At 41.9% G+C, this 23,865-nt stretch overlaps 1 protein-coding gene across 34 annotated transcripts; it reads right to left on the minus strand.

Annotated features, from left to right (window-relative positions):
• Positions 1-5,382: 5,382 nt before the first annotated feature.
• LOC128336379 (transmembrane protein 180-like) lies at positions 5,383-23,835 on the minus strand. Of its 34 annotated transcripts, none has more exons than XR_008311943.1 (9): positions 22,651-23,777; positions 21,255-21,466; positions 19,539-19,717; positions 17,365-18,099; positions 13,198-13,352; positions 11,545-11,628; positions 10,070-10,210; positions 7,943-8,357; positions 5,383-5,687 (listed from the first exon to the last, which is right to left on the minus strand). XR_008311943.1 is itself a non-coding variant. In XM_053275884.1 (9 exons), exons 4-9 carry the CDS (start codon positions 19,689-19,691, stop codon positions 8,228-8,230), a joined length of 1,398 nt encoding a protein of 465 aa, XP_053131859.1. In that variant the 5' UTR covers positions 19,692-19,717; positions 21,255-21,466; positions 22,681-22,758; positions 23,800-23,835; the 3' UTR covers positions 5,383-8,227. The 34 variants fall into 34 exon arrangements, 29 of the variants coding, with proteins under 29 accessions (XP_053131859.1, XP_053131854.1, XP_053131864.1 ...); XR_008311940.1 differs by having other exon boundaries at positions 5,383-6,264; XR_008311942.1 differs by having other exon boundaries at positions 5,383-6,264; positions 7,928-8,357.
• Positions 23,836-23,865: the final 30 nt, after the last annotated feature.

The raw sequence follows: 23,865 nt of genomic DNA on the forward strand, positions 1-23,865 counted from the left end.
GCGAGAGAAGATGATGAGCCTTTGGGGTACAGGGAGACTTTTTTTTATTTATATCTATGTAAACTGCTTTGGGAACTTTTTGTTGAAAAGCAGTATATAAATATTCGTCGTAATCCCAGCACAGCATCCCTCCGTCCAGTAGCTGTTGGTGTTGGCACGAAGTGTCTGCCTTATGCTTCTTTTCAGTTTGTGAGCCCTTTGGGGTCAGGGTATTTATGTATTTAGAATATTTATATCATGCCTCTTCTGTTAAATACTGCTCAGGGCAGATTGCAACAATAACACTATAAAGCAAGATATAGAATTAAACAAGATACTAAAACAGATAAAACATGAAGCAGTATGAATATTATTTTATTTATTTTGCATTAATATGCTGTTTGTCAAGTAAACCTCCCAAAGTGGTTTACAAAAATCTTAAATGAATGTTTTTTTAAAAAATCAAAAATTAACATGAGCTTGTTGTGGTCCAGGCCTGATTTATATACTAAATATGCTCATTATTTAGCATACAAGATTAGGCCTGTCTCATCAGTGTCACCAAGTGAACAAGTTCTTTTATACAGTGACCATGTAGGATCTGGGCACAAGGAAGAAAGGAGATCAAAGCAATCCTAAATGATTCAGTGGGCTTTATTGAGTATAAAAGAATAACAACATCAATCTAACTGAGCAGAAAGCAGAACATTCTATCAGTATTACTAACAGTATTTCAACCCTAGCCAGCACTAGTATTCACCCAGTGTTCCTAACTAACATATGTGTGTGTATTAAATCTTCCTAGAGCCTAATATAATTCAGATATAGATGGAAAAAGAGGGGGGGGGAGGTAAGGAAGGCTGAGGGCTGGCATGGTTTGGGGAGATCAGGAATTAGTAGAGGGACGAGGGGAAAGGAGAAGAAGGGGAAAGGATGGAGGGATCCAAGGCTTGTGGAGGCAGCATATTACCAGGATCAGAGGCTTGAGAACGGTGGATCTTTCAGCTGAAGGAGAGAGGCTTTAGCTGGGAACAGCAACCTGGGAGCGGTGGTCTGGCTTCTGGTGGTCAAGCAGACAGTTTGCTCAGAGCAAGGCAGAGAGTGAAGGTCCCATGGCTGGGGAAGTCTAGACTTCTCACTGCGCAGTGGAAGTCACAGACAGCTCCTGTCCATGGACAGAGCTCCTGCTTGTTGCCCCACGGATTAGCAGCAAACTCTGGGATTGCTCGTGAGCAGATCTTGCTTGCAGGCACAAGACTGCTAGTTCTCTGTCCAGTAAGCCTCACTCTTTAATAGTTGTATTTTCCTTTGATCTCTCATAGAGTCTATTCAAATCTCCTCATCTTTTCCTGGGTCCCCAAAAGGGTGGCAATGCTGTTACCTTCTGGATAATGTCTTTTTAATTATTCAGGCAGTCCAGGGAGATCTTAATCCCATCTTCTGTTAGCGGCTATCTTAGAAGGGGAGGGGGGGACATTGCCCAAAGCAAATCTGCATCTCTGAGCTGCAAATGGGCATCTTCTCTTGTCCCAGATTTGCTAGCCTGATTCCATGAGGTGTAAAGGTGTTAGTAAAGTCAGAATTAAAGTCTATAGGTGTTTTCTTTGTGTGCATTTACCTATGTTGAATTTCTATAGAGAGCAACTGAGTATAGCAGAGCAATCATTGACAAGGATTAACATGGACTTCTTGCAACAGGAAAGGGGAGATCAGCCTCTGGCCTCTTCCACAGACATTATCTGATAGTGAGTCACATTTTAGCATTTGGATTGTTCTGGCCTGGCTTTTGTGCTTCCTTGAGTACCCATTTTACAATACAATGCTGGATCGCCTCTTCCCTCACAGACCAGTTGAGATCTGGAGTGTCAATTCACCCTAAGCCCAGGCATTAATTCATTTCTTAATATAAAATGAAATCAGACACAGGCCTCAATTCCACATACTTCTGAGTTGGTACCTCAGATTTAAACGTCTCATTTCTTTTCCTAGTGAAATCGCTTTGACTCTTTTGTTGAAAAGTGGTATTTAGATATTTGTTGTAGTAGTAGTAATATAGAGGAAACCTGTGGGATCACCTCAAGAATTAGAGTTACCAACTATGACTGAAGCTGGAATTCCCACCCCAAATATTAGGAGATGGGCCATGACTCACTGATAAAGCATCTGCTTAAGGGTCCAGTTTTAGTCACTGGCATCTCCAGGTAGAGCGGAGGAAGACTCCTGCCTGAAACTTCCAGTCCATGTAGACAATACTGAACTAGGTAGACCAAAGGTCTGACTCAGTAATATATGGCAGCTTCCTACCTTCACAATATTAAGCCATTAAAGTCTCCAGAATCACTTTCAAGAGTTGCCTGGAGATTGATACTGATTCCTGGAAACTCCAGGTCAAGACTGGAGGGATGGCCACCCGCTATCATGCCACCCTCTACCCAAGTGTAGGTTTGCAACTCTGACTGAAACGCTTCCAAGTCCCGTCCCCCCTACTCCAATATTTTTCACATTCTTAAGCCATTAAAATTTCCAAGATTGCTTTCAATAGCCACCTGGAGATTGTTGCGAATGCCTGGAGGATTGGCAAGCCTAGTCCAGAATCCTGCTTCCTGCAGCGGCCAGCAAGGAAGAGCAACATGCCTCCACTACTGTGCACATCCCCCTGCCCGCAAGGTTCTGCTTCTGAACATGAAGATTTCATATAGCCATCACGGCGAGTAGTTGCTGATAGATCTATCCCACATGCATTTGTCCAATTCCCTTTAAAAGACATTAAAAGAGTTCTATTTCCTCTTCTAAAGTTGATGGCTCTTTTAAAAGCGTTTATAGATTTCAAATTTGTCTTCGACCTTATATTGAGAGAAAAGCTACGGCATAAATGGAAAGCCTCCTCAGTTGACCGCCGTCGACTTCTTCTCATACATACTTTGTACCAGAAGACTCATCTCAAAGTAAGGTGCACCGCAGCAGGCCTTCTCAGTCTAAGGCAATCTCAACGTAAAGGTAAAGTGTGCCATCGAGTCGGTTTTGAGCCCTGGGATTGTCTTTGGTAGAATACATACAGAGGTGTTAAACAAGGCTGTATTTTAGCACCGCTCTTGTTTAATTTTTATATAAATTCTATTGTTGCCTTTTTAACTAATTCTGATTTTCATCCCTCCAAACTGGCCTCTAAACCTGTTCCGCTATTACTTTGTGCTGACGATGCTGTAATACTATCCCAAACACCAATTGGCCTGAGAAGGGCACTTAATTCTTTTGCTCTCTATTGCAATGAGCATGCCCTTCAGATTAACTATACCAAAACTAAAATCATGAAGTTCGCAAAACACCCAAGGACACTGGCTTGGTCTATCAACAGATCCAGGATTGAGCAAGGCAGTTATTGTAAGTATTTAGGTATAGTTTTTCAATATTCTGGCAGCCATAAGGCTCACTCCAAGTATGCACTACAAAACACATGTAAGTCTACATCAGCCATTTTGGCTTTAAAAAAAACCAAAAAACCCTCTAAGAGTGGTCTGCTTCATTCCTGCTGCAATAAGGCTGTTTGAATCCAAAGCCCTGGCTCAACTGTCATACTCCAATTTTGCAGTATATAAGCAGTAGAATCCAAATTCCTTAGGTCATTTCAAACAGCTTATGGTGTCCCCAGCGCTATTTTTCGGCTGGAGGCTGGTCTTCCCAGGTAGAATTCAAGATCTAGCTTTCTATCTTTATGTTTTGGCTCAAGCTAAATCTCTGTCCTCAGGGGCTGACTCTACTGATGCTGGTGGACAAATTCACTTCCAAATGTGAATGCTTATTTGAGCAGAAGCTGCGTACTTATGGCCTATCACTGCAAGTACTAACAATGTTGGGTTATGACCGGGCCAGGTTGGTGGTTACCCAAAGAATCTTAGATGCTGAACGTCAGACAGACCAAAGTTTCATCCCAAGGGGAGTAGCGCTGGGAAATCAAGTCCCGAACATACTCCCTGCTAGATATCTTAACCAGATTACATTGACTAAGTATCGCAGGACATTTACCCAAGAACAATTCAATGTTCTGTGCACTGCAGTGCTTGAAGGCAGATTTAACAAAGTCCCATAAGTACATAGGAACATAGGAAGCTGCCGTACACAGAGTCAGACCACTGGTCTATCTAGCTCAGTATTGTCTGCACAGACTGGCAGCGGCTTCTCCAAGGTTGCAGGCAGGAGTCTCTCTCTCAGCCCTGTCTTGGAGATGCTGCCAGGGAGGGAACTTGGAACCTAGATGCTCTTCCCAAAGCGGCTCTATCCCCTCAGGGGAATCTCTTACAGTGCTCACATCTGTGGAGCACTATTGTCCCTGCGATTCAGGAGCTATAGAATCAACAGCTCATGTTCTACTATATTGTAATTGTTATAGGGACATCCTTAAATGCACATTACTCCATATTTATTAAATTTTAGGGGCCACTCCAATGATTTCTACATATGCTACCGTTTATTAGATCATGATGACAAGGATCTCTTATGCAATTGCCAGGTTCTGCCTAATTGCCAGCAGAATTCGTAAGACCAGGCTATGTAGCTGAACAACCAAGTATCACTATCTACCAAGGATAGCTGTTATAAACTAAGTCAGTCTTTCTCTTCTTGCCTTCCTAGAAATTATGTTGGTGTTTTCCCCGCAATATGTTTAAAGGTTTCTAGGAATTTTATGGGTTTTTAAATTTTTTCCCTTTTACTTATTTGCTGGTCAGTGACCAAAATAAAAATTACTATCACTACTCCTCTTTTAAAGCAAACCCTTCACCATCTTTTGTGGCAGTGAATGCCATAAGGCACTAATAGACTTATAGATTGTGAAGAAGTACTTAATTTTGTTTGCCTTGAGTTTGCTCCTGCTTCATGAAGGCAAAAAGTCCTTTGTGACCCCAGTCCTAGTCTTAAAGAAGGGAGGGGAAAAGAATTCTGTCATATCTGCTTTCTCCACATTCACTGCCCCCTAATTTCAAATGACTAGGGGTAAAGTGTGGGTACATTTTAGTGGAGATGAAAATGCAATCTGTACCTGCTCAGAAGGCTGTTCGCATCTTCTCAAACTGAGCCCAGGTACAGAAACCAGCTTTCAGGGCTGAGCGCTAACTTAATATGGGAGTAGCTGTGATAGGAGGGGAGCATTCTGCATATGCTCTAAGGCATCCTCTTATGACTGCACATTTTAAGGCTGTTCTCCTCAGTCCTGGAAATAGGTACCTCTCCCTGCACATAACTGAACATAAGTATCTGATAGTGATTTATGCCATACTACAATAAATCAATTAAAAATTTCAATATAACAATAACAGAGCTTTGGCAAGAATGGGTCTTTATCCAAATTGCTTTCATTCTTAAAAGGACAAACATGAGAGAAAACACATGATCAAAGGCTGCAAAGAATACTTAAGAAAACCATTTATTACCAAACCAGAATCAACAACATAAAGAACATCTACAAAAGCCACAGAACAAACTTTTCCCATACTTGTTTCAATAATTGTGCACACCATATAATAATCTCAACCTGATTCCTACAATTTAGGAGTTAAGCATTTTAAAAAATTCTAACATGCAGTTACATTTGTACAATTCCCAAACCTTACAGTGGGGCAACAGCAGGAGAGGCTGCAGGCAGACTGTGCCAATAAGTGGTTATTCTCGTCAAAAAGCAGGAACTCCAAGCCCAGGTACACCATAATATATCTCTGGGGAGGGAAAAGGATTTAAGAATCTGCTCTCATAAACATACCATTAATATAGTTAAGTAACATACATACATATAAAGGAAACAACAATGTTAACAGGAGAAAATGGATGCACAATTAAGCACATCTTCTAGGGACGAGGAGGTCTAGCTCACTTCAGAAAGAAAACGGGAGCCTTGTAATTTCCTTGTTCAGATGAACTGCATTTTTGCTTTGTGTTCAAATTTGTTCAGGACATACAAATTCTATGCTGAAAGACACCAGTCTCTGGTGTATGATGTATCATCTGGAGACCACAGGGGGTGGGGGAGAGTTTTTTAAATGTGCTGGGCAATAAAACGTGGGAGTTTTCTATGGTAACTTGTGGTACCTCTCATCTGAAGTCTCCAGAGAGTTCTCCAAGTTTATCAAGCAAGTAGAAAAAATAAGGGAGTACAGTATTATGGCTTCCTTTGATTTCTGATTTCCTCAGATTTCCAGAAGTTTGTTCAATAGTCTTTTATAATAGGATTCTTCTTTCTTGAACAGTGGGAGCACCATTTTCCGACTGGAATCTTAAACTCTTCAAGGAAGGCCACTGACAAATGACAGCAATTCATATGAATTGGTTAAGGGGTTCCCAAACTAGGATTCCCAGATATTGTTGGACTACAGCTCCCATCATCCTCATCCACAATGGCCTCATAGCTGGGGATGATAGGCATTGTAGTCCAACATGTGGGGATGCAAGTTTGAGAATCCCTAGTTTAACATTTCATTCATGCAACGAGTTCTAAGGATGTTTCTGCTTATGAGGTTTTAACCACTTTGTTCTTAAACTGGTCTACAAAGTAAAAGGCAAACCTTGTATTGGTGAGAATGTACAAGAGGGTGTTTCTCGTACTCTTTCTATCCTGCACTAGTGTTCAAATGTAAGAGAGATTCACTTGTGCTCTATACAACCCAATCCTATGTACACTCCGAAGCAAATCCCACTTTGTTTATTGGGGCTCACTCCAAAGCGTGAAGGTGCATTCAAGGAGGTTTGAAAGTTGTGGCAAGAGGAGAGAGGCAGAGGTAAGGAGTTGTGCCTCACGTGCCTTGCATAGGATGCCCTTGAGGCTACTGGGGGAAGTGATACCACAATTAGCTTTTCTTCATATTAAAAAAAGGGGGGGAGAGGCTCTGGAAAAGAAGTCACCTTGAAATCCCCGCGGCCTAAGTCAGTTCTTCTTTACAGCACTGAAAAATGAATTGTCTTTTAAAAATAAAGTGCTACTTTTGATAAGAAATAAACCCATACTGTATATAATTTACTGGATAAAGGATAGGATGTATTATGGTATAAGTTAGACTCTGTGACATATCCAAAAGCATTCATTTTTCATTAATCATAACGTCCATTCAAAAGACTAAATCTTGAGAAGGCTTTAGCAGGGACAAATCCAAAATACTGTGTTCAGCGAGTTGCAGGAAGATCAAGGCAACTTGACAAGTCGATAGTCTGCAAGAATGGAGTGCTGAAGCAAATCTTACACATGCTAATCCCTACTTGTATGACTTCAAGCAGCATGAAAATCCAACGCCAAGCAGCCTGCTACTTGGCATGTATTTGCTACAGTCCCTTAAACCCACATGGAATCACAGAAAAGCATTTTGATTTTTCCACATTTACAATCATATACTTTGGAAGCGCCCAACAGTGGGAGAATTCAGACCAAGCTGACTGAGTCCCAATGAAATTAATGCAACTTAGTTAGTTGTGTCCCATTTATTTCAGTGGTACTTAGTCATAACTAACCGAGACTGGATCCTGCCCACAGTTCTTTGCCAAGCTGCCTCACCAGAGACAAAGTTCTGCTCTGGACAATAACCAACCTTTCCACCTTTAACTCAGTCTCGCCATTTTCCAACACCTAGATTTACTGGGTTTCATACTCCCACTATGGTCGTCTCCACCCCTTCCCCAGAGTTACTTACAAACCCAGATCTGGACATGTAACCATTGCTGTCCTGTGTACATAAACACAGAAATCAGTTCCAGTGTTTCTCCAGAGAGCACATCTACATGTCTCCTCCCCACTCCAGTTACACTTCCCCTTAATTTCTACATATTGCCAAAGTGGAGTTAATAGTATTCCACCGTTTTTGAGAGGAGGAGTTCATACGAACTTGAGTTTGTTATGGGCCTCTAAAAGGGCTCCTGCTTCTAAAAGGAATATCAGTTTTGTTTTTTTTAAATTCACATAATTCCAGCATACCTTTATATATCATACCTGCCTTTTTTTCTCAGGTGTTGATGTGGGGCATTTTAGTCTCCTCGGCAAATCTTGACAAGGTTAACACATGTCCAACTACCTGACATGGCAAATGAACTACATACACCCACTTTCTGATAAGGCACTCAGTGACAGGAATCGCAGATATATGCATTAGATGGCTCAGAATGCAGTTGATTTGCTAGTCCAAAAAATCAAGGAAGTCCAGTGGTCCTGTCTACAGCTGAAATCTGCTGTTGTGTAAAATTGAACCTTTGGGTTCCTGATGCACTTATTTACACCTCAGTATGCAGGTGTCAGGTGGCTGTTCTGGATGGAAAAGGGTATCCATGTCAGAATCTGTATTACTGCAATGCAAAGAGGAACCAGGCAGATCATGTAGAACATGGCATCATGGAGACCTAGAAACAAACTGGGAGAAGAGTAAAAATGTTTACAGTATTCAGTTATTTCAATTATTGCTACAAAACAAAAAATCATTACAGTACATATCTATCAGAGTTATTTTGTTCTAACTCTTCAAAAAGATCATGCTTTCCTATATTTAAATACTAAGTTCCCATATTTGTCCAAAAAAAAGTTGGATCTAGTAGCCAACCCAAAAAACTAGAGCCAAAAATGGACACTAGGCAAAATTATTAGACTTAGTGATGGACATCGTGAAGGGTGAGGATAAACTGGATTCTCTTTATCCTCTTTAGAAGTAACATGCTAAGAACAGGAAAAGGGCTGCCTGGGATGAAGATTTTATTTAATAACTGCCCCTGAATATCGTAGTCTAGGCAGCACAGTTAAATTTCTAGGTGCTAGGGCTTCCTAGCACCTGGGATTTGTCAAGCCTCAGCATAAATAATGTGAAAAATGTATAGCAATACAATATGAAATGAATCATGGTTTATTTGATTCTGGCCAACCAATAATGCCATACATCTGATTCATTAAATAAAGGCACATCTACATTGTTTTACAGCAGCTGTGCAGTATTTTATAATTCTGCCAAACATATATGCAGTCTGATTCTATGCAAATTTACTCAGAAGTAAATCCTATATGAGCTTCCTCCAGGCAGATGTGCCTAGGACTGACTTGACTAGATAGAAGCATAAAAATAGTGCGTGCGGTGTATAACCTCATTCATTTTAGTCAGATTTCACACAAGTTATGATCAGACATGCCCCAATTAACCCAGGTACAGATCTCTTCAAGACCGAAGCTTACAGTACAACATTTAGGGACGAGTTAAACACAATACAGTACCTTCTTCATGTGCTCAGTCTGATCCATCCTCCACCACATACATCAGCAATTGTGCACAAAAACTGAACTATGAACCAGGGTATAAAGCTGGCAGTGATTTTCACAGGAGAGCTGGTTTGGGGAGGAGAGCTGGTCTTGACATGTATTATCTCCTTTGCTAATCAGGATCTGCCTTGGTTTGCATTTGGATGGGAGACTACATGTGAGTACTGCGAGATATTGGGGCCATAGCTCAGTGGAAGAGCATCTAGGTCCCCCAGGTTCACTGCCTGGCATCTCTCATGGGAGGAGAGCAGGTCCTGTGGTCGCAAGCATGAGTGGTCCCCTTTGCTAAGCAGGGTCCACCCTGGTTGCATATGAATGGGAGACTACATGTGTGAGCACTATAAAATATTCCCCTTAGGGGATGGGGCTGCTCTGGGAAGAGCACCTGCCTGCTTGCATGCAGAAGGTTCCAAGTTCCCTCCTTGACAGCATCTCCAAGATAGGGCTGAGAGAGATTCCTGCCTGCAACCTTGGAGAAGCCGCCGCCAGTCTGTGTAGATAATACTGAGCTAGATGGACCAAGGGTCTGACTCAGTATAAGGCAGCTTCCTATGTTCCTAACTGTAGCAGCACTTTTTCTATCCGCTGTAATCATGGAAATCACTATGGCCTGATTTGTGTACAACTCATTTTGTTTATTCACACACACGTTTGCCAAGAACAGCTTGAACCGGTTGCATGGAGAAAGCGATTAGTTGTATGTAAACTTGTCTTCATACACCAGTGTTTTAAAAGCAATGGTGAAACAGGCAATGCACCTCAAACATGCAACCCTCATTTAAGCCAAAATGTTAATGGTGGTAAAAACAACATTCCACTTACCTTGGGTCAGGCTGAGCAACTTTATGCAGGTTTACATAACCAAATTGATTTAGTATTGTAACCACAAGTATAGGGGCTAAAGATTGGGCAGGTTTTGTAAAGAGGGCATTTGTTCCAAAAACCATGGAGGAAAGTGGAGACCTGAAATGTTAAGAGAGAGTTCTGTTGCGTAGTATTTTTAATATGCATGCTGGTGCGTATTATATGTAAAATGCTGTTTGGTTTTAAATTTTTTATTTCCACCCCCCACACCCATTCTATTCCATGGGCTCAGAGTGACTAACAGTGTTTTCTTCTACATATTATTACTCATGCCCTCAACGACTTACAGTTTAAACAATTAATGATTTAGGGAATAAAAGATACAGTGAAATCAAAATGACATTGTAAATTGTAAACATAAAATCCATTTTAAAGAAGGTGTGAGAAAAAATGGGGAAAGGGGTTTCAATTGCCAATCATGAGACTATGAAAATTCATTTGCAGGGCATATTCTAGTGATTTGATCAACTAGCTTTAATAACTAAACATGACCAGTTTAGGTTCAGGGGCCTGGTTTTAATCCCCAAATCAGTTTCAGGGCTGCTCAACTTTGGCCCTCCTGCAGATATTGGCCTACAACTCCCATAATCCCTGGCTATTGGCCACTGTGGCTAGGGATCATGGGAGTCGCAGTCCAAAAACAGCTGGGGGGGCCTAAGTTGAGCAGGCTTACGTTAGATGATTAGGAACATTCTGCGGACTCACATGTTCCCTCACCAATCCGGCCCCCATTCACCAATTTCCTACTCTGTTTCCAACTTTTCTCTATCCACATTTTGCCATGATTTCATAAGTTTGCAAGCCAAATCATGATTTGAAACAATGGTAGCAAGGGGGTTTGCAAACCATGATTTGCAGACTGGTGGAAGACACCTTTCAAAGTGGTGATTCTCTTATATTTAGCAGGGAGACAGCAACTTCCCTATCAAACCCTCCACTAGATGTTGCTAATGCCTCCTTGTGCTGATTTTTAGACTGTGAGCCATTTGGGGTCAGGGAACTACCCGCTCTACCTTCTCTTTCTCCTCCACTTTCTCCTCCTCTGTAAACCTTTCTGAGAACCCTTTCTTTGTTGAGAGGGGGTATTATAACTACGTAGTAATAATAACAGAAGCTCCTGATCCTACAAACTATGTTCTAAAAAGAATTGCAAACTATTTAGATGCATAATTTGTCTGAATCTATATATAGTCCAATAAAAGGGTCTAACATCTTTTGGGGAAAAATTAGGGTTTCCATTAGTAATTGAAACAATAGTTTAAGAGGTTGCATCCTAAGACAGTTAGTTATGTCTAAGTTCCATGGAAAATAAGTTCATCACAACTAACTTGTCTAATCTAATTGATTTAAATAGCACTCAGTCACGACTTACTTAGAACACAGTCATGTTACAAGCTACAATAAACTGTGGACAGTGTAAACAAGATACCCACCTCCTTTTATGTTTCTTTAAATCTGCATCAACAATATCAGCCAAAGGCAAATTAAATAGACTGAAAGAAGCTTGAACAACTACCCTAAAGAAATACAAAAATGAGTTAGATTATGATATTAATTGTTGGACAAATAACACTTACTAGGTGTTACACTTACATCTGAAAGCAATAAAAAAAATGGAGTTTAAAATAAATTAGGATGACTAATATATTGCCCTAAATAGACATTAAAGAATGCAATGAACACATTATATTTTATCTGAAAAAAGTAGTAAACCTTTTTCTTTTAGGGATTTTATTTATTTTATTTATTGTTAAATTTATATACCACCTTTCATTAAAAACAATCCCAAGGCGGTTTACAAAAGTTAAAACACAAATAATAAAAATGACAGTTTTTATTATTTGTCCGTTCAATGAACCAGCTTGAACCGGTTCAAAGCAGTCCAGTTCTGCACACCAATGACAGATGTGCAGAACTGGTTAGATCGCAAATTGGACTGCTTCGAACTGGTTCAAGCTGGTTCGTTGAACTGACCGGCCCAGCCGACCGAATCGGTTTGCATACCTGTGGTTCACTCCGAATTTGGTTCAAATCTGGTCTGAACTGCACCAAACGGACTGTGCACACCTCTGTTTCATTTCTTCCCAAAGTCTTATTGTTTGAGACTAACTTGACTAATTCCAATACATTCTAGGTTTTTGACAGCTAGTCAATGGACCAGTTCAGATGTCACACAGAATCTCAGTTTATTTTAAGTAATCTACATTACTTTCACCATCTGAACTCATGCCATGGCACTAACTATACTTTATTTATATTCAACTAACCAAGATATGAACCCTACGTTTGAAGTTGACTGTGTACATAGGTTACGCTGAACCTTAGTTTGGCATTATATTCAAACCCACCTACAGATTACACTGTAGTTTGTTTCTTTGACTCCTCCAAATGCTGCCTCACTGCCCCACCCCCAAGGAGATTTATGTGAGACTTAAGTAGAGAGGAAGGCTACAAAGATATTTCAGACAGTCCCATGGCTTCACAGCCACATGAGAACTAGGAAAAATCCAAAGGGAACACAAGGACCAGGCACACATGAATGACCATCCCCCAGGGTAACAGACTACCTACCATGTAGGTCAGTTCTCCAAATGGTGACTTCTCCTTCCTTCCCATAACACTGCATGTAGCCCTTCCCTAAAATTCCCCCTTCTCTCTCCGGGAATGCTGCATCCACAGGAAATTTCCCTCAGTTTTCCTTTCCCTTCTCTATTTGGACATGCTGACTCTAGTAATCCCAGATTCTTTCTCCTGCAGAAATAAATGGAAGCCATTCATTCTTATAGGAGAAAGAGAAAAAATAATTCATGGAGAAGAAGATGCAAAGGGTGGGGGCCAAAGAACCACATTAGTTCCACACATCCAAAGGGCAACGGGGCTTTGGCTTCATCTCAGTACATTTTGAACCAGCGAGTTCAACTTTCAAAAGTAGAATTAATAGGGTATGAAGGGCCTCCAAATTTTTAAGAAGGTAAAAAATGCAACTGGGCATGCACGTGTCCTCGGAACCACCTAAACTAGCTCTCTGAATCTTGGTCTGAATTGCTACCATCTTAATACAAAAGAGGAGATTTATATTTACTTACATGTTTGCTGTGAGATAAAAGGCCAGCAGATAATAGTGTTCCTGGCCTAGAACCAACATGCCAGCTGCAGCTATTCCTTCCAAATAGAAGGAGCACAAGATAATCTTGTAGTAACCAAATTTCTTCAACAAGGTGTGACTAAGGAGCACAAGGAACTGAAAACATAATAGAAAAATATGAAGAAACACAGATATAGTCCTGTAGCTCTGCCATAAAATATGCCTGGTTTTGATAGGATCAGTGCACACCGTTGCATCACCTTGATGATAACAATTAGAATTCTACATCAAAATCTTATTTGCAAACATCTTTCTGTGATTTAATAACATAGTTAACGTGTACTAGCAGGACGGCTTATGTCTACTAAGCATTGTGTTCTAAGTGAGGATGAGAAAGCAGATGATCTTTCACAATAATTGCTGCATTTCTTCTCCACCCTGGCATTCCCACAGAAACATGCTTAAGGCTGTCATCCTATATACACATATTTGGGAGGAAGTCTCAGTGAACGCCACAGAAGTTATTTCCAAGCAAATATGCATAGGATTGGGTTGTGTGTTTGTTGTGTGCCAACTAAACATGGAGCCCATCAATCCATGATGGACTGAACACAGTTTCATTCAGAGACTCACAAATTCAGGCTTAGTTCACTAAAGGTAAAGTGTGCTGTCAAGCTGATTTCGACTCCTGGCACCCACAGAGCCCTGAGGTTTTCTTTGGTAGAATACAGGAGGGGTTGACCATTGCCTCCTCCTGTGCAGTATGAGATCATGCCTTTCAGCCTCGTCCTATACCGCTGCGGCCCAATACAGTACCAGTGGGGATTCAAACCAGCAACCTTCTGCTTGTTAGTCGAGCATTTCCCTGCTGCGCCACTTTTAGCTCACTAGCCAGTCATTATCTGTGATTGCCACCAACCCCCTCTCTTCCCTCAGATCCTTTTCTGCCACATAGTTAGAGGGCTTAAGAGAGAAGAGAGTCCTCTGCACAGAGATGAAGATGGCAAGAAACCATGGTAGCCCTCTCCTACTGCTCAGGAAGGATTCCTGCTGTTTCTTATCTTCTCAAAAATGGCAGTGGAAATGAGACCTCTGCTGAGGAGTCCTGTGTGGTGCTCGGTGTCCAGCTTGCCAGAGGGCTAGGGGCACTCACCACTGCCAAAGCAGGCAAGTGGAATTGTAGATGCCTGGTTTCACTCCAGCTGCAGGATTCAGGATGGTCCACCAAGGATTATGGCTTAAGTAAGATGTAAAGGTAAAGTGTGCCATCGACTCCTGGCGCCCACAGAGCCCTGTGGTTGTCTTGGGTAGAATACAGGAGGGGTTGACCATTGCCAACTCCCGCGCAGTATGAGGAGATGCCTTTCAGCACCTTCTTATATTGCTGCTGCCTGATATAGGTGTTTCGCATAGTTTGGGAAACATACCAGCGGGCACCATTTGAACCGGCAACCGCTGGCTTGATAATCAAGTCATTTCTCTGCTGTGCCATTAGGTGGCTACTAAGTAAGCTGTACACCATGCGATCAGAGAAGGTAGTCTATGCCTTGAAGCATCAAGTCCAATATACCAGCTTATGTTGAGGATTGTTTATGGCTAAAAATGGTTTCCTGCCATGTATAATTATTGGTCTAAACAAAATGACTACTATTCATTTTTGAAAGTACAACTTTTCCATTAAAATTATTATTGCCATATAAATGGAGCTTTTCAGATGTCAAAGCAATGCTTGTCATACCTAAAATATGAATAATTCGTATAAATTATCATTAAATTACATATACTAGCACTGTGTATCATAAAAAGTCATAGGCATATAATGGCTCATGATGCTGACAGCCGAGGCTCACTTGACTGGTTCAGACAACCCAAACAATTATGGTTTGTTAGTTGTGAACACAACCCGAAGCCTGCCAAGCTCATGCACTCCTTGGATTCCACTCGGAGCTCTGACATTTCAGTCTTGGTTTGTTTAAACCTGTGTTTCCCAACTTCTTTCATCCCAAGGTGCCCTTTCATCAAGACATATAGATGTATACTGAGGCACACTGCCCCACACTTTGTGGTACACTGCTGCACAATTTTAGATTCCTTCCTCCTCCTTATTCTTATACAATTTTTATTCTTATTCATAGCCGTCCCCCATGTCCCTCCCAGAGCTGATTCGCCCCATAATGCATCAGGATGGACACATCACTTCTGGGGCATAAGGGAGCGAGCCAGCTCCAGAAGTGGGGAACTTAAACTTACTCCCTTATGCACTGGGAAGATGCATCCTTCCTGGTGCATTATGGGGCAAGCCAGCTTGAAAAGCGAGGACTTTACACTCCTCGCTTTTGGAGCTGGCTCAGCAAGTCAGCTGTGGCACACTGGCCAGTGTCCTGTGGCACACTAGTGTGCCATGGCGCACTGGTTAGGAAACTATGGTTTAAACCAGAGTGCCACAAGCTTGTTCGAACTCAGCTGCTGTGACTTAAGTATGGTTTGCAAATCAAGATTTGAAACTGGCTGCATTCTGTTTACTGGTTTGTAAACCAAAAGTAAACCACAGCTCCCCCCGATTTGGATAAACTGTGGTTTAAACAAACCAGGATTCCCCAGGCACATGAGCTGAGGCAGTAAAGAAGGGGAAGAGGGAGTGAGCAGGCCCAGCAGGCTTCAGGTCATGTTCATGACTTAACAAACCATAGTTTCTTCAGTTGTCTGAATTGGCCCACTATGTTCTGCTTAATGCATACATTTTCTGGCAAATCTAGGGGCTTAGAAAGGTTGGAGTGGGCCCTGGGACAAGAAGTGAAGAGGGGGCCCTGCCCTCCTCCTCCGCCACCTTCTTCAGAGGCATGAGGGGGAGAGCAAAGAGAAAGCTGTCCCCATGAGTCAGTGGGTACAAGGGGGGAAGCAAATGTCCCTGGGCCCCGGGGGGGGGCTCATGGGCCCAGGGACATTGCTTTCCCCCTTGTTCAAATGTACCTACACCCCTAGGCAAACCAAATAGTATAATACAAAACTGTCAACACTTAAAAAGTCAAAATACAAACATTTTACAGACATACATAGGAATATAGGAAGCTGCTGTATACTGAGTCAGACCATTGGTCCATCTAGCTCAGTATTGTCTATCCAGACCAGCAGCAGCTTCTCCAAGGTTGTAGGCAGGAGTCTCTCTCAGCCCCGAGATGCAGCCAGGAAGGGAACTTCGAAACTTCTGCATGCAAGCAGGCAGCTGCTCTTCCTAGAGAGGCCCATATTTTACAGTGCTCATATGTAGTCTCCCATCCAAATGCAAACCAGGGTAGACCTGCTTAGCAAGAGGGGACAATTCATGCTTGCTACCACAAGACCGGTAGGAGTGTGCACAAAACTGGACTTGAACTGGACCAGGCATGTTCGGTTTTGTGTGCACTCCTGAATCCCCTTGTCCCGGTTCAGCTCGGGTTTGAACCGGCCCAGTGTTCGAAAAGTTAATTTATTTTTAAAAATGTATGACTCACTGCCGGGCCCGAGGTAATTTTGCCGCCTCCAGGGGGTGCTGCTACATCCACAGGGCTCTGAAATGTCCCTCTCCCCTCGCCAACCTCCCTGCTTTTGGGGCCTTTCCAGACCTCTCCCAGCTCATGGCGGCCATTTTGGAGGCTGCCGCGCATGCCCATGGGCTTTTTGCATGCCCAGGTCACCTGGGTGCATGAGTGGTGGTCTGTCTGCTGTAATATTACCCTTGGGGGATGGGGCCACAGCTCAGCAGTAGAGCATCTGACTGAGACCTTGGAGAACTGCTGACAGGGCCAATGGCCAATGGTCTGACTCATTATAAGGCACAGCTTCCTATGTCCCTGTGATGCATTATATCCTCCCCCCCTCCACATTTACAGCCAATATAAACTCTTTCATTGTCAGAGATGCGTCAAGCTCCCTCCTTGGTATACATATACACACACATCTCGGTGCAGAAGTTATTCTTCATTCCCTGCCTGCCCTCAGCACAGCCCTCTTCTCCTTTAGACAAGTAATATGTGCAGGCACAAATCACTGGTGCCAAATATTTGATTTGCAGTACGATAAATGTTTCTGCAATACAATGCATAATTATTCTTGGCAAACAGCATAAACATTTGCTGATAACCAGCACATTTTCCTTCCCAAAGAAAAGAACAAAATGTTTTCAGCCTACCTGAGGACAAATAAAACCTGCCCCGTACATGAAACTTCTGACAGAGGAAGAAAGAACATCCTTAGGGATAAGGTTATCTGCAAAGATCATCATGAAATTGCTGCAGAAGGCCAAGTGGAAAACTTGAAAGAAGTTCATTGCCACAAAAAGCAAAAAATTGGTCTGGGTCAAGATCTGCTTAGTCAACAAAAAGACCGAAGACCAAGAGAGCACTCTTTTGGCACTTTCAGGATCGGATTCCTCCACAAGAGCTTCCCTTTGTTCGTACTCAGTCGTGCTATACATGCCAGTGTAACACATGCAAGCAGTGGCTATTGCTCCCACGAGGACCGTAAAGACTTGGAAAGACGTGAAGTTCTCCATGTTATCAGAAATCAAGCCACAGAAAAGGACGCTGGTGGATCCAACTAGCGTTGCCACTTGGTTATACTTAATCAGCTGAAGCCTACTTTCGTGTCTAGTTGAGATTTCTGCAAAGAGCGCGCATTGTGCTAGCAAGACAAATGTAAGCAGGCCATCGAAAGCACACAAAGCGACAATAAGATGCAGCCCACTGAGCCAGTCACCTTCTTCATATTGTTTCCAAGGAAACCAGGGAAGCAGAAAGGCCAATGCATACAATGGAGCCCCATATAAGATGGAGAACTGGCGTCTTGAGCAGCATGGCACTTTGGAGTTGTCTTGAAGGTACCCAAAGAGAGGGTCATTAATGGCGTTCCATATCATAAAAACAACCTAAGGAATTTTTTAAAAGTGTATTATTTATTTTTAAAAAAACTTTATCCACTACCTGGTTCAAAAGGGGAGGAGAGCTGGTCTTGAGGTAACACACATGAATTCTCCCCTTTGCTAATCAGGGTCCACCCTGGTTTGCATTTGGATGGGAGACTACATGTGAGCACTATAAGATATTGCCCTTGCATGCAGAAGGTCCCAGGTTCACTCCCTGGCAACATCTCTAGGTAGGGCTGGGAGAGACTCCAGCTTGCAACCTTGGAGAGCTGCTGCCAGTCAGTGTAGACAATACTGAGCTACAGTAGATGGACCAAGGGTCTGACTTGGTATAAGGCAGCTTCCTATGTTCCTATGTAACAGTGCCCTCAGAGCCATTATTAAAAATATAGGAACATATAAATTATAATACTAATAAAAGTAGAGCATCAAATAGTTCTGATGAATTTGTAAACTATTTGTCATTTTTTTGACTCAGGCACTGCATTTAGGCCAACTTTCGAAATAACAATTTACATAATTCAGTTAGGCAACAGTTCTATCTTTAACAAACAGCCACAAAATATTGCCTTTTCATTAGGAGCCATTCAGCTGGTTCTCACAACCAGTAATAGGGCAGGACAAGTTCAAGATTTTTGTGGGCTCCCGTTCTGTGATTGTGTGCAAGCAAAAAGCAAGGTAGGAAGGAGTGGAAGTGTTTGTCTGAAAGGCTCCGGGGCATTTTTCACACAGGGCTTTTAGCTCACACCTCCTCCGGAATAGAGCATGTGCATTCACATATCGGCCAGATTTACCCTGAAGTCCCTGCAATCTATTGGGGAGCACTTCACACACGATTCAGATTTTTCATTTGTGTGTTAGAATGTAGTCCGATTTATATCCAGGGTAAAAAAAAATCCACTTTTTGCATTGGTTTCTTGGGGCAACTTTGAACTCACAGTAAAGCCTTGCAGTAAACTCGTGGTAAAGCTTGCTGTGTGAAAAACACTCTGCTGGGTAAGAAAGCTTTTCCTTCTACCTCATAAAACAGCTAGGCAGGATGGAGCCCTCCTAACTAGCGGGAGCCTTGCACACGATCACTTCCCACGGTGTGCTGGGGTTGAATAGGGTCAGCTGCCTCTTTGTCCAGTTAACAGGGACATACATTCTTAAATAGATCTGAACTTCCTATCCATTATGAAACAACTATTATGAGCACAAGAACATGAAGAATTTAAAGCATCCCAGTAAAGGGTAGCCAGATATCTCTGGGAGATCAGAAACTGATCATGGCAATGGCTATTGCCTATGGTTGTCCCCAGAAGGTTCTGCTACTTAGACTGCATTTGCTGGTACCACACTTTGGTGGCATGCTGTGAAGTTCCAAATTCAAAAAAATTAACATCTTTGAAACAAATACTAGAAATTATAATAGGAAAATCTAATGCTGAAGTTGGCCATACCTGTGCTTGATGGAATGCTATTTCTGAGATCTTATATTGGTTTAAAAAGAGTTTGACATAATAGAAATTAAAGATGCTGTTCATCATTCCAGCACCTAATGTGGTCATAGAGTATGCCAAGGCATTCGGATGAACTGCCAAAATAAACTTCATTTTTCCAGTGAGGTATTTTCAATCCTCTAGGAGAAAAAATAATAATATAATGATTACAATAGTTAGTAGTCGTTATAATTCCGATGAATAGCTGAGTCAAAGAATTTGGTTGCAGCTCAACCCTATCAATTGTTACTCAGAAGTAAGCCTCACTTTCAATGGAACCTACTCCCAAATAAGCATGTGTTGTATTGCAGTGTTGCAGTCTGATATTATGCATGTTTACTTGAAAGTAAGTCCTAATGAGTTCAGCGGGGCTACATTGATGGGAAGGTATAGGACAATAGCTTTATTAACTTTAACAACACAAGCGCAACCTTCTCATTCTCCGTCCTTCTCCAATCTTTAAAATTCTGTTACGCACCACTGCTAATGTGCAGTGGAATCCTAAACATTTTACTCAGAAGCCCCACGGATTCCAGTGGGACTTACTCCCTAGTAAGTGTGTATAGGATTGTAGCCTTACAGCACAAGCCTATGCATGCCTACTGAAAAGTAAGTTCTGCTGAGTTCAATGGGACTTACTCTCAAGAAAGCTGAATACAGAATTGCAGCTTTAGAGAGTACAGAAAATATCAGAGTATTTATTAGTTAAAGCAACGTCTGATGTTATCTGAACAGACAAGCAGTAAACAAATAAAACATAGCACTGAAAACAACCTTAAAGTCACACACATATATTATTGGGCCTAGTCTCTATCATTACTAGAACAAACAGGTGAGGGCATTTCCCTGCATACACATTTCAAAATTGCTTAGTTTTCAGCCGTAGAGTTAAGGATGACAATTCTATACTTTTTGCCATCTGAACAGTGTTTTTTTCATGCTTGTGACTGAAATAGGTGTACAAAAATAATATGTTAATGTTCTAATATTATTTGGATCATGTAGGGTCTATATATTGGTTAGGCAAAATGTGATGTCCTATTGAGCTTCATATAATGTGTTTACATGTGTACAATGAATGGAACCTAAATTTGTATTAACGGTTATATGGAAGATAAGTTTTTCTAATTCCGTTGTAAATATAAATTGTGTGCATGTAAGAAGAGTGTTTTGTAGTTGCAATGATATATTTTGAAAAGAGAAGTCATGGTTAGGATCTCATAAAGAAAGGTATTCTGTAACAAATTAACCATAATTTAGTAAATTAAAGACTGATAATGTAGAAATAATGACATGGTGAAGTATGTATGTTTCTAATATAAAGGGAAGTACGTGTTCAGGACTGTGGCTTACTGGAGATGCTGGGGAGTGAACCTGGGACCTTCTGCATGCAAAGCAGATGCTCTACTACAGATCTACAGCCCCACATTCACAAGACACGCATGGTGTGTTTAAACTTAGCTTTACATTTTCTTTTGGTGGCTGACAGAGTTTGCTCTGAATATCTTGGTAATTACAAATCAATTCTTCATCCTCAGTTAGTAATGGAAACATTTTATTTTATTCCAAGTAAAGATACTGCTCCTTGCTTGGATCATGGTGGATCTTGTCAGAGTACATCAATCTTTTTATAATTAGAATCTTCATACGATCCACAAGAGGGCAACATTTGCTCACCTATTTATCCTTGTCTCACTCACAGCTTGCTACAGAAGGACTCAAAATGTTGTTATAGATCCAATACAAACAGGCAGGCAAAAGCAGTGCTACTGAACAGCACGAGCATCAGTTGATCTTGTATATACCTCTAACCACAATTATTTCCACTGGCAATAAGAGCTCCTGCCCTCCTGGCTCCCTTTGGCATACAGTCTGTGTAGTTAGGAGCTCTGGTCAGGTGGATAGTCAAGAAACAGAACATTTTTTGATTAATAGAGTTCAAGATGCTGCACATCCTTTGTACTTGGGGTAATATAGGAAAATGCTACATAAAAGATTGTGATTTTCATCATCAGCTGAACACAATGTTAATTTTTTAAAATACTGCTTGTTTTTCTTGTTAAGAGTATGGGAGAAAATTGGACACAGAACTATTATTTTTATTATGGTTTACGGTAGGGATTTATTGTATCTAATATAATACTTTAAAAAGCCCCTTTGACCATGACTGCATGGCTCTTGTATTCTCTTCCCTGATATTTTCAAGGAGGGGGAAGGAAAGAAAGCTGCAAGGGGGAATGTTCCAACATCCAACACCTCCAACCTGAGGCTCAAGTAGGATGAGAAAGAACCCCAAAATTCACCCCCAACATCCTACAGGATACTAGAGTCCAAAACTAGGATAATTTATCCATCTGCTCCACAAACTGATTGAGTTATTTCATTTACTGTATTTCTAAGATGGCTAGAAAAGTAAAGTATACAAAATATATACAATAAATCAAATCCTTCTGGAGTACTTATAAAAATATTAATAGAATTAACATAGAGTATGTGACTAGTATTGTAGCTTGACTTGCATTTGTGAAACAGCAAGCTAGAAACAGTTAATCTTGATGGCAAAGGTGACCTCTACCAATGGTTAGCTCCAATGGTAGGGAATTAAAGGCGTGATGACATTGATTAGCGTAAATTGATTGCTCCATTTCAACATATGCCTTGAGTAAACGTGAATGACTTTCCCCACATAAAGAACCCTGAGAGCGCCAGTTGCATTTTATTTGTTGAGTTTCTTCTGCAATACTCGGGTTCTATGTCTAGTTACCATTCCATGGAAATAGCAGTATGTGTGATATGGAACTGTCACATAGTTTTCACAGATTTGCAAGCCTTTTACAGAATGGAGGTTTTGCCATAAAAATATGAACACCAGAAAAACTCTCCAAGGACAGTGCAAATTAGAGAGTAACCTGACCTTTTTGCAGTCCTTAAAGCTAATTACTCCAAAGTAGTCCTGACAAGCCTTAATGATTGCTCTAGCATAAACAATTAAAAACCTGAACATACAATTATCAGATGAAGTGGGCTCTGCTGGGGGGGGAGTGAACATTTAGGTTAACAGGCCACAACTTACTAGCTTTTGCTACAAGACTAACATGGCTACCTTTCTGGAATCAGATAAAAAAGGCACCTGTGCCTTCAATAGTTGTGTAGAGAAGAAAGCTGGGCCAAGACAGCTGTTCTGGAAGAATGGGAAAACATAGTTATTAAAGGTAAAGGAAGCTCTGCCTTGCTTTTCCATCATGCTGGCTATCTTCATTTATGCCACTTAAACCAGAAAACAAGCAGCACATGTTGCAGCAAACATAACAGAAGAATCTTGCAGCATCTTATAAACCAAATATAAATGCAATTCTAATAAATACAACCTAAAGACGAAGATTTAAGGCGGAAGAAGCTTTCAGTAGAATTAGGAAACCTGTTCATCAGATGATAATTGCATTATGCAACAGGTTTAACTTTTTCAGACTGGTTACTCTAGAGTAGCCACTAGGGCTCTTCAGGGCGACTCTAGCAAATTAGTTTGGAGTTTGTGCTCCAACAAAAGCGCACTTACACACGTTTACTCTTAGTCCGTAACCAACCCCACAGAATCCAGTGGGGCGCGCTCCCAAGTCTACATTGAACTGCAGCTGCACAATCTGCCCAACTCAGGTAAGTTCTGCATAGGGGATTCCAGGGCAGCAGGTGTACATGGGGAGGCAGGCAGCCTAACCCAGCACCACCATCTGTGCATGTTTCCCCTGAAGTAAGCCCCGCTGAGTTCAAGGCGGTTTAATTTCCAGGTATGTCTAGGACAGCAGCCTATACCTGGAAGCAAGTCCTATGGAACTCAAGGAGGGCTTTACTTCTGAGGAGGCCAACAGGCTTGCGTTGTGAAGCTATTCGTGGTTTGTTTGTTTGTTTTTAAGCCGCCACACGACTCCGTGTGTGCACATGTGTGCGACTTAACACGAGAGGATTCGTTCCACAAGGCTTCGACACAGAATATACGTTCAGTTATTGGGAACTACTACCGGGAATGAAACCCTGTCCTAGGTCCCACACACAGAGCTCTTCCCGAAAACCAGAGACCTCCGTCCTGCTGCACCCCGCTGCTCACCACTAGGATAGGCCCGCCCTAGCAACCGGCAGCAGCCCCTAACAACAACAGCCGCCGCGCGCGTGCACGCACACCCACCCCACGCCCGCGCCCTGCCCATTCTAGAGCACCACCACTAACCGGCCCTTCAGTCAGTCGTGGGCAGCAGCGCAGGGAGCTCGGAGGGCGGTCCTCGCCCCTCGCCCC

This window comes from Hemicordylus capensis, chromosome 13 (genome assembly GCF_027244095.1).
Source record: "Hemicordylus capensis ecotype Gifberg chromosome 13, rHemCap1.1.pri, whole genome shotgun sequence".
Taxonomy (NCBI): domain Eukaryota; kingdom Metazoa; phylum Chordata; class Lepidosauria; order Squamata; family Cordylidae; genus Hemicordylus; species Hemicordylus capensis.

Coding starts and splice junctions, on each gene's coding strand:
- LOC128336379 (XM_053275884.1), bottom strand. CDS start 19,691: ATGAAGTTTATTTTGGCAGTTCATCCGAATGCCTTGGCATACTCTATG. Junction 10,211..11,544: donor TTAAAGAAACATAAAAGGAG/GTGGGTATCTTG, acceptor TTAACATTTCAG/GTCTCCACTTTCCTCCATGG. Junction 8,358..10,069: donor GTTGCTCAGCCTGACCCAAG/GTAAGTGGAATG, acceptor CTCTTCTCCCAG/TTTGTTTCTAGGTCTCCATG.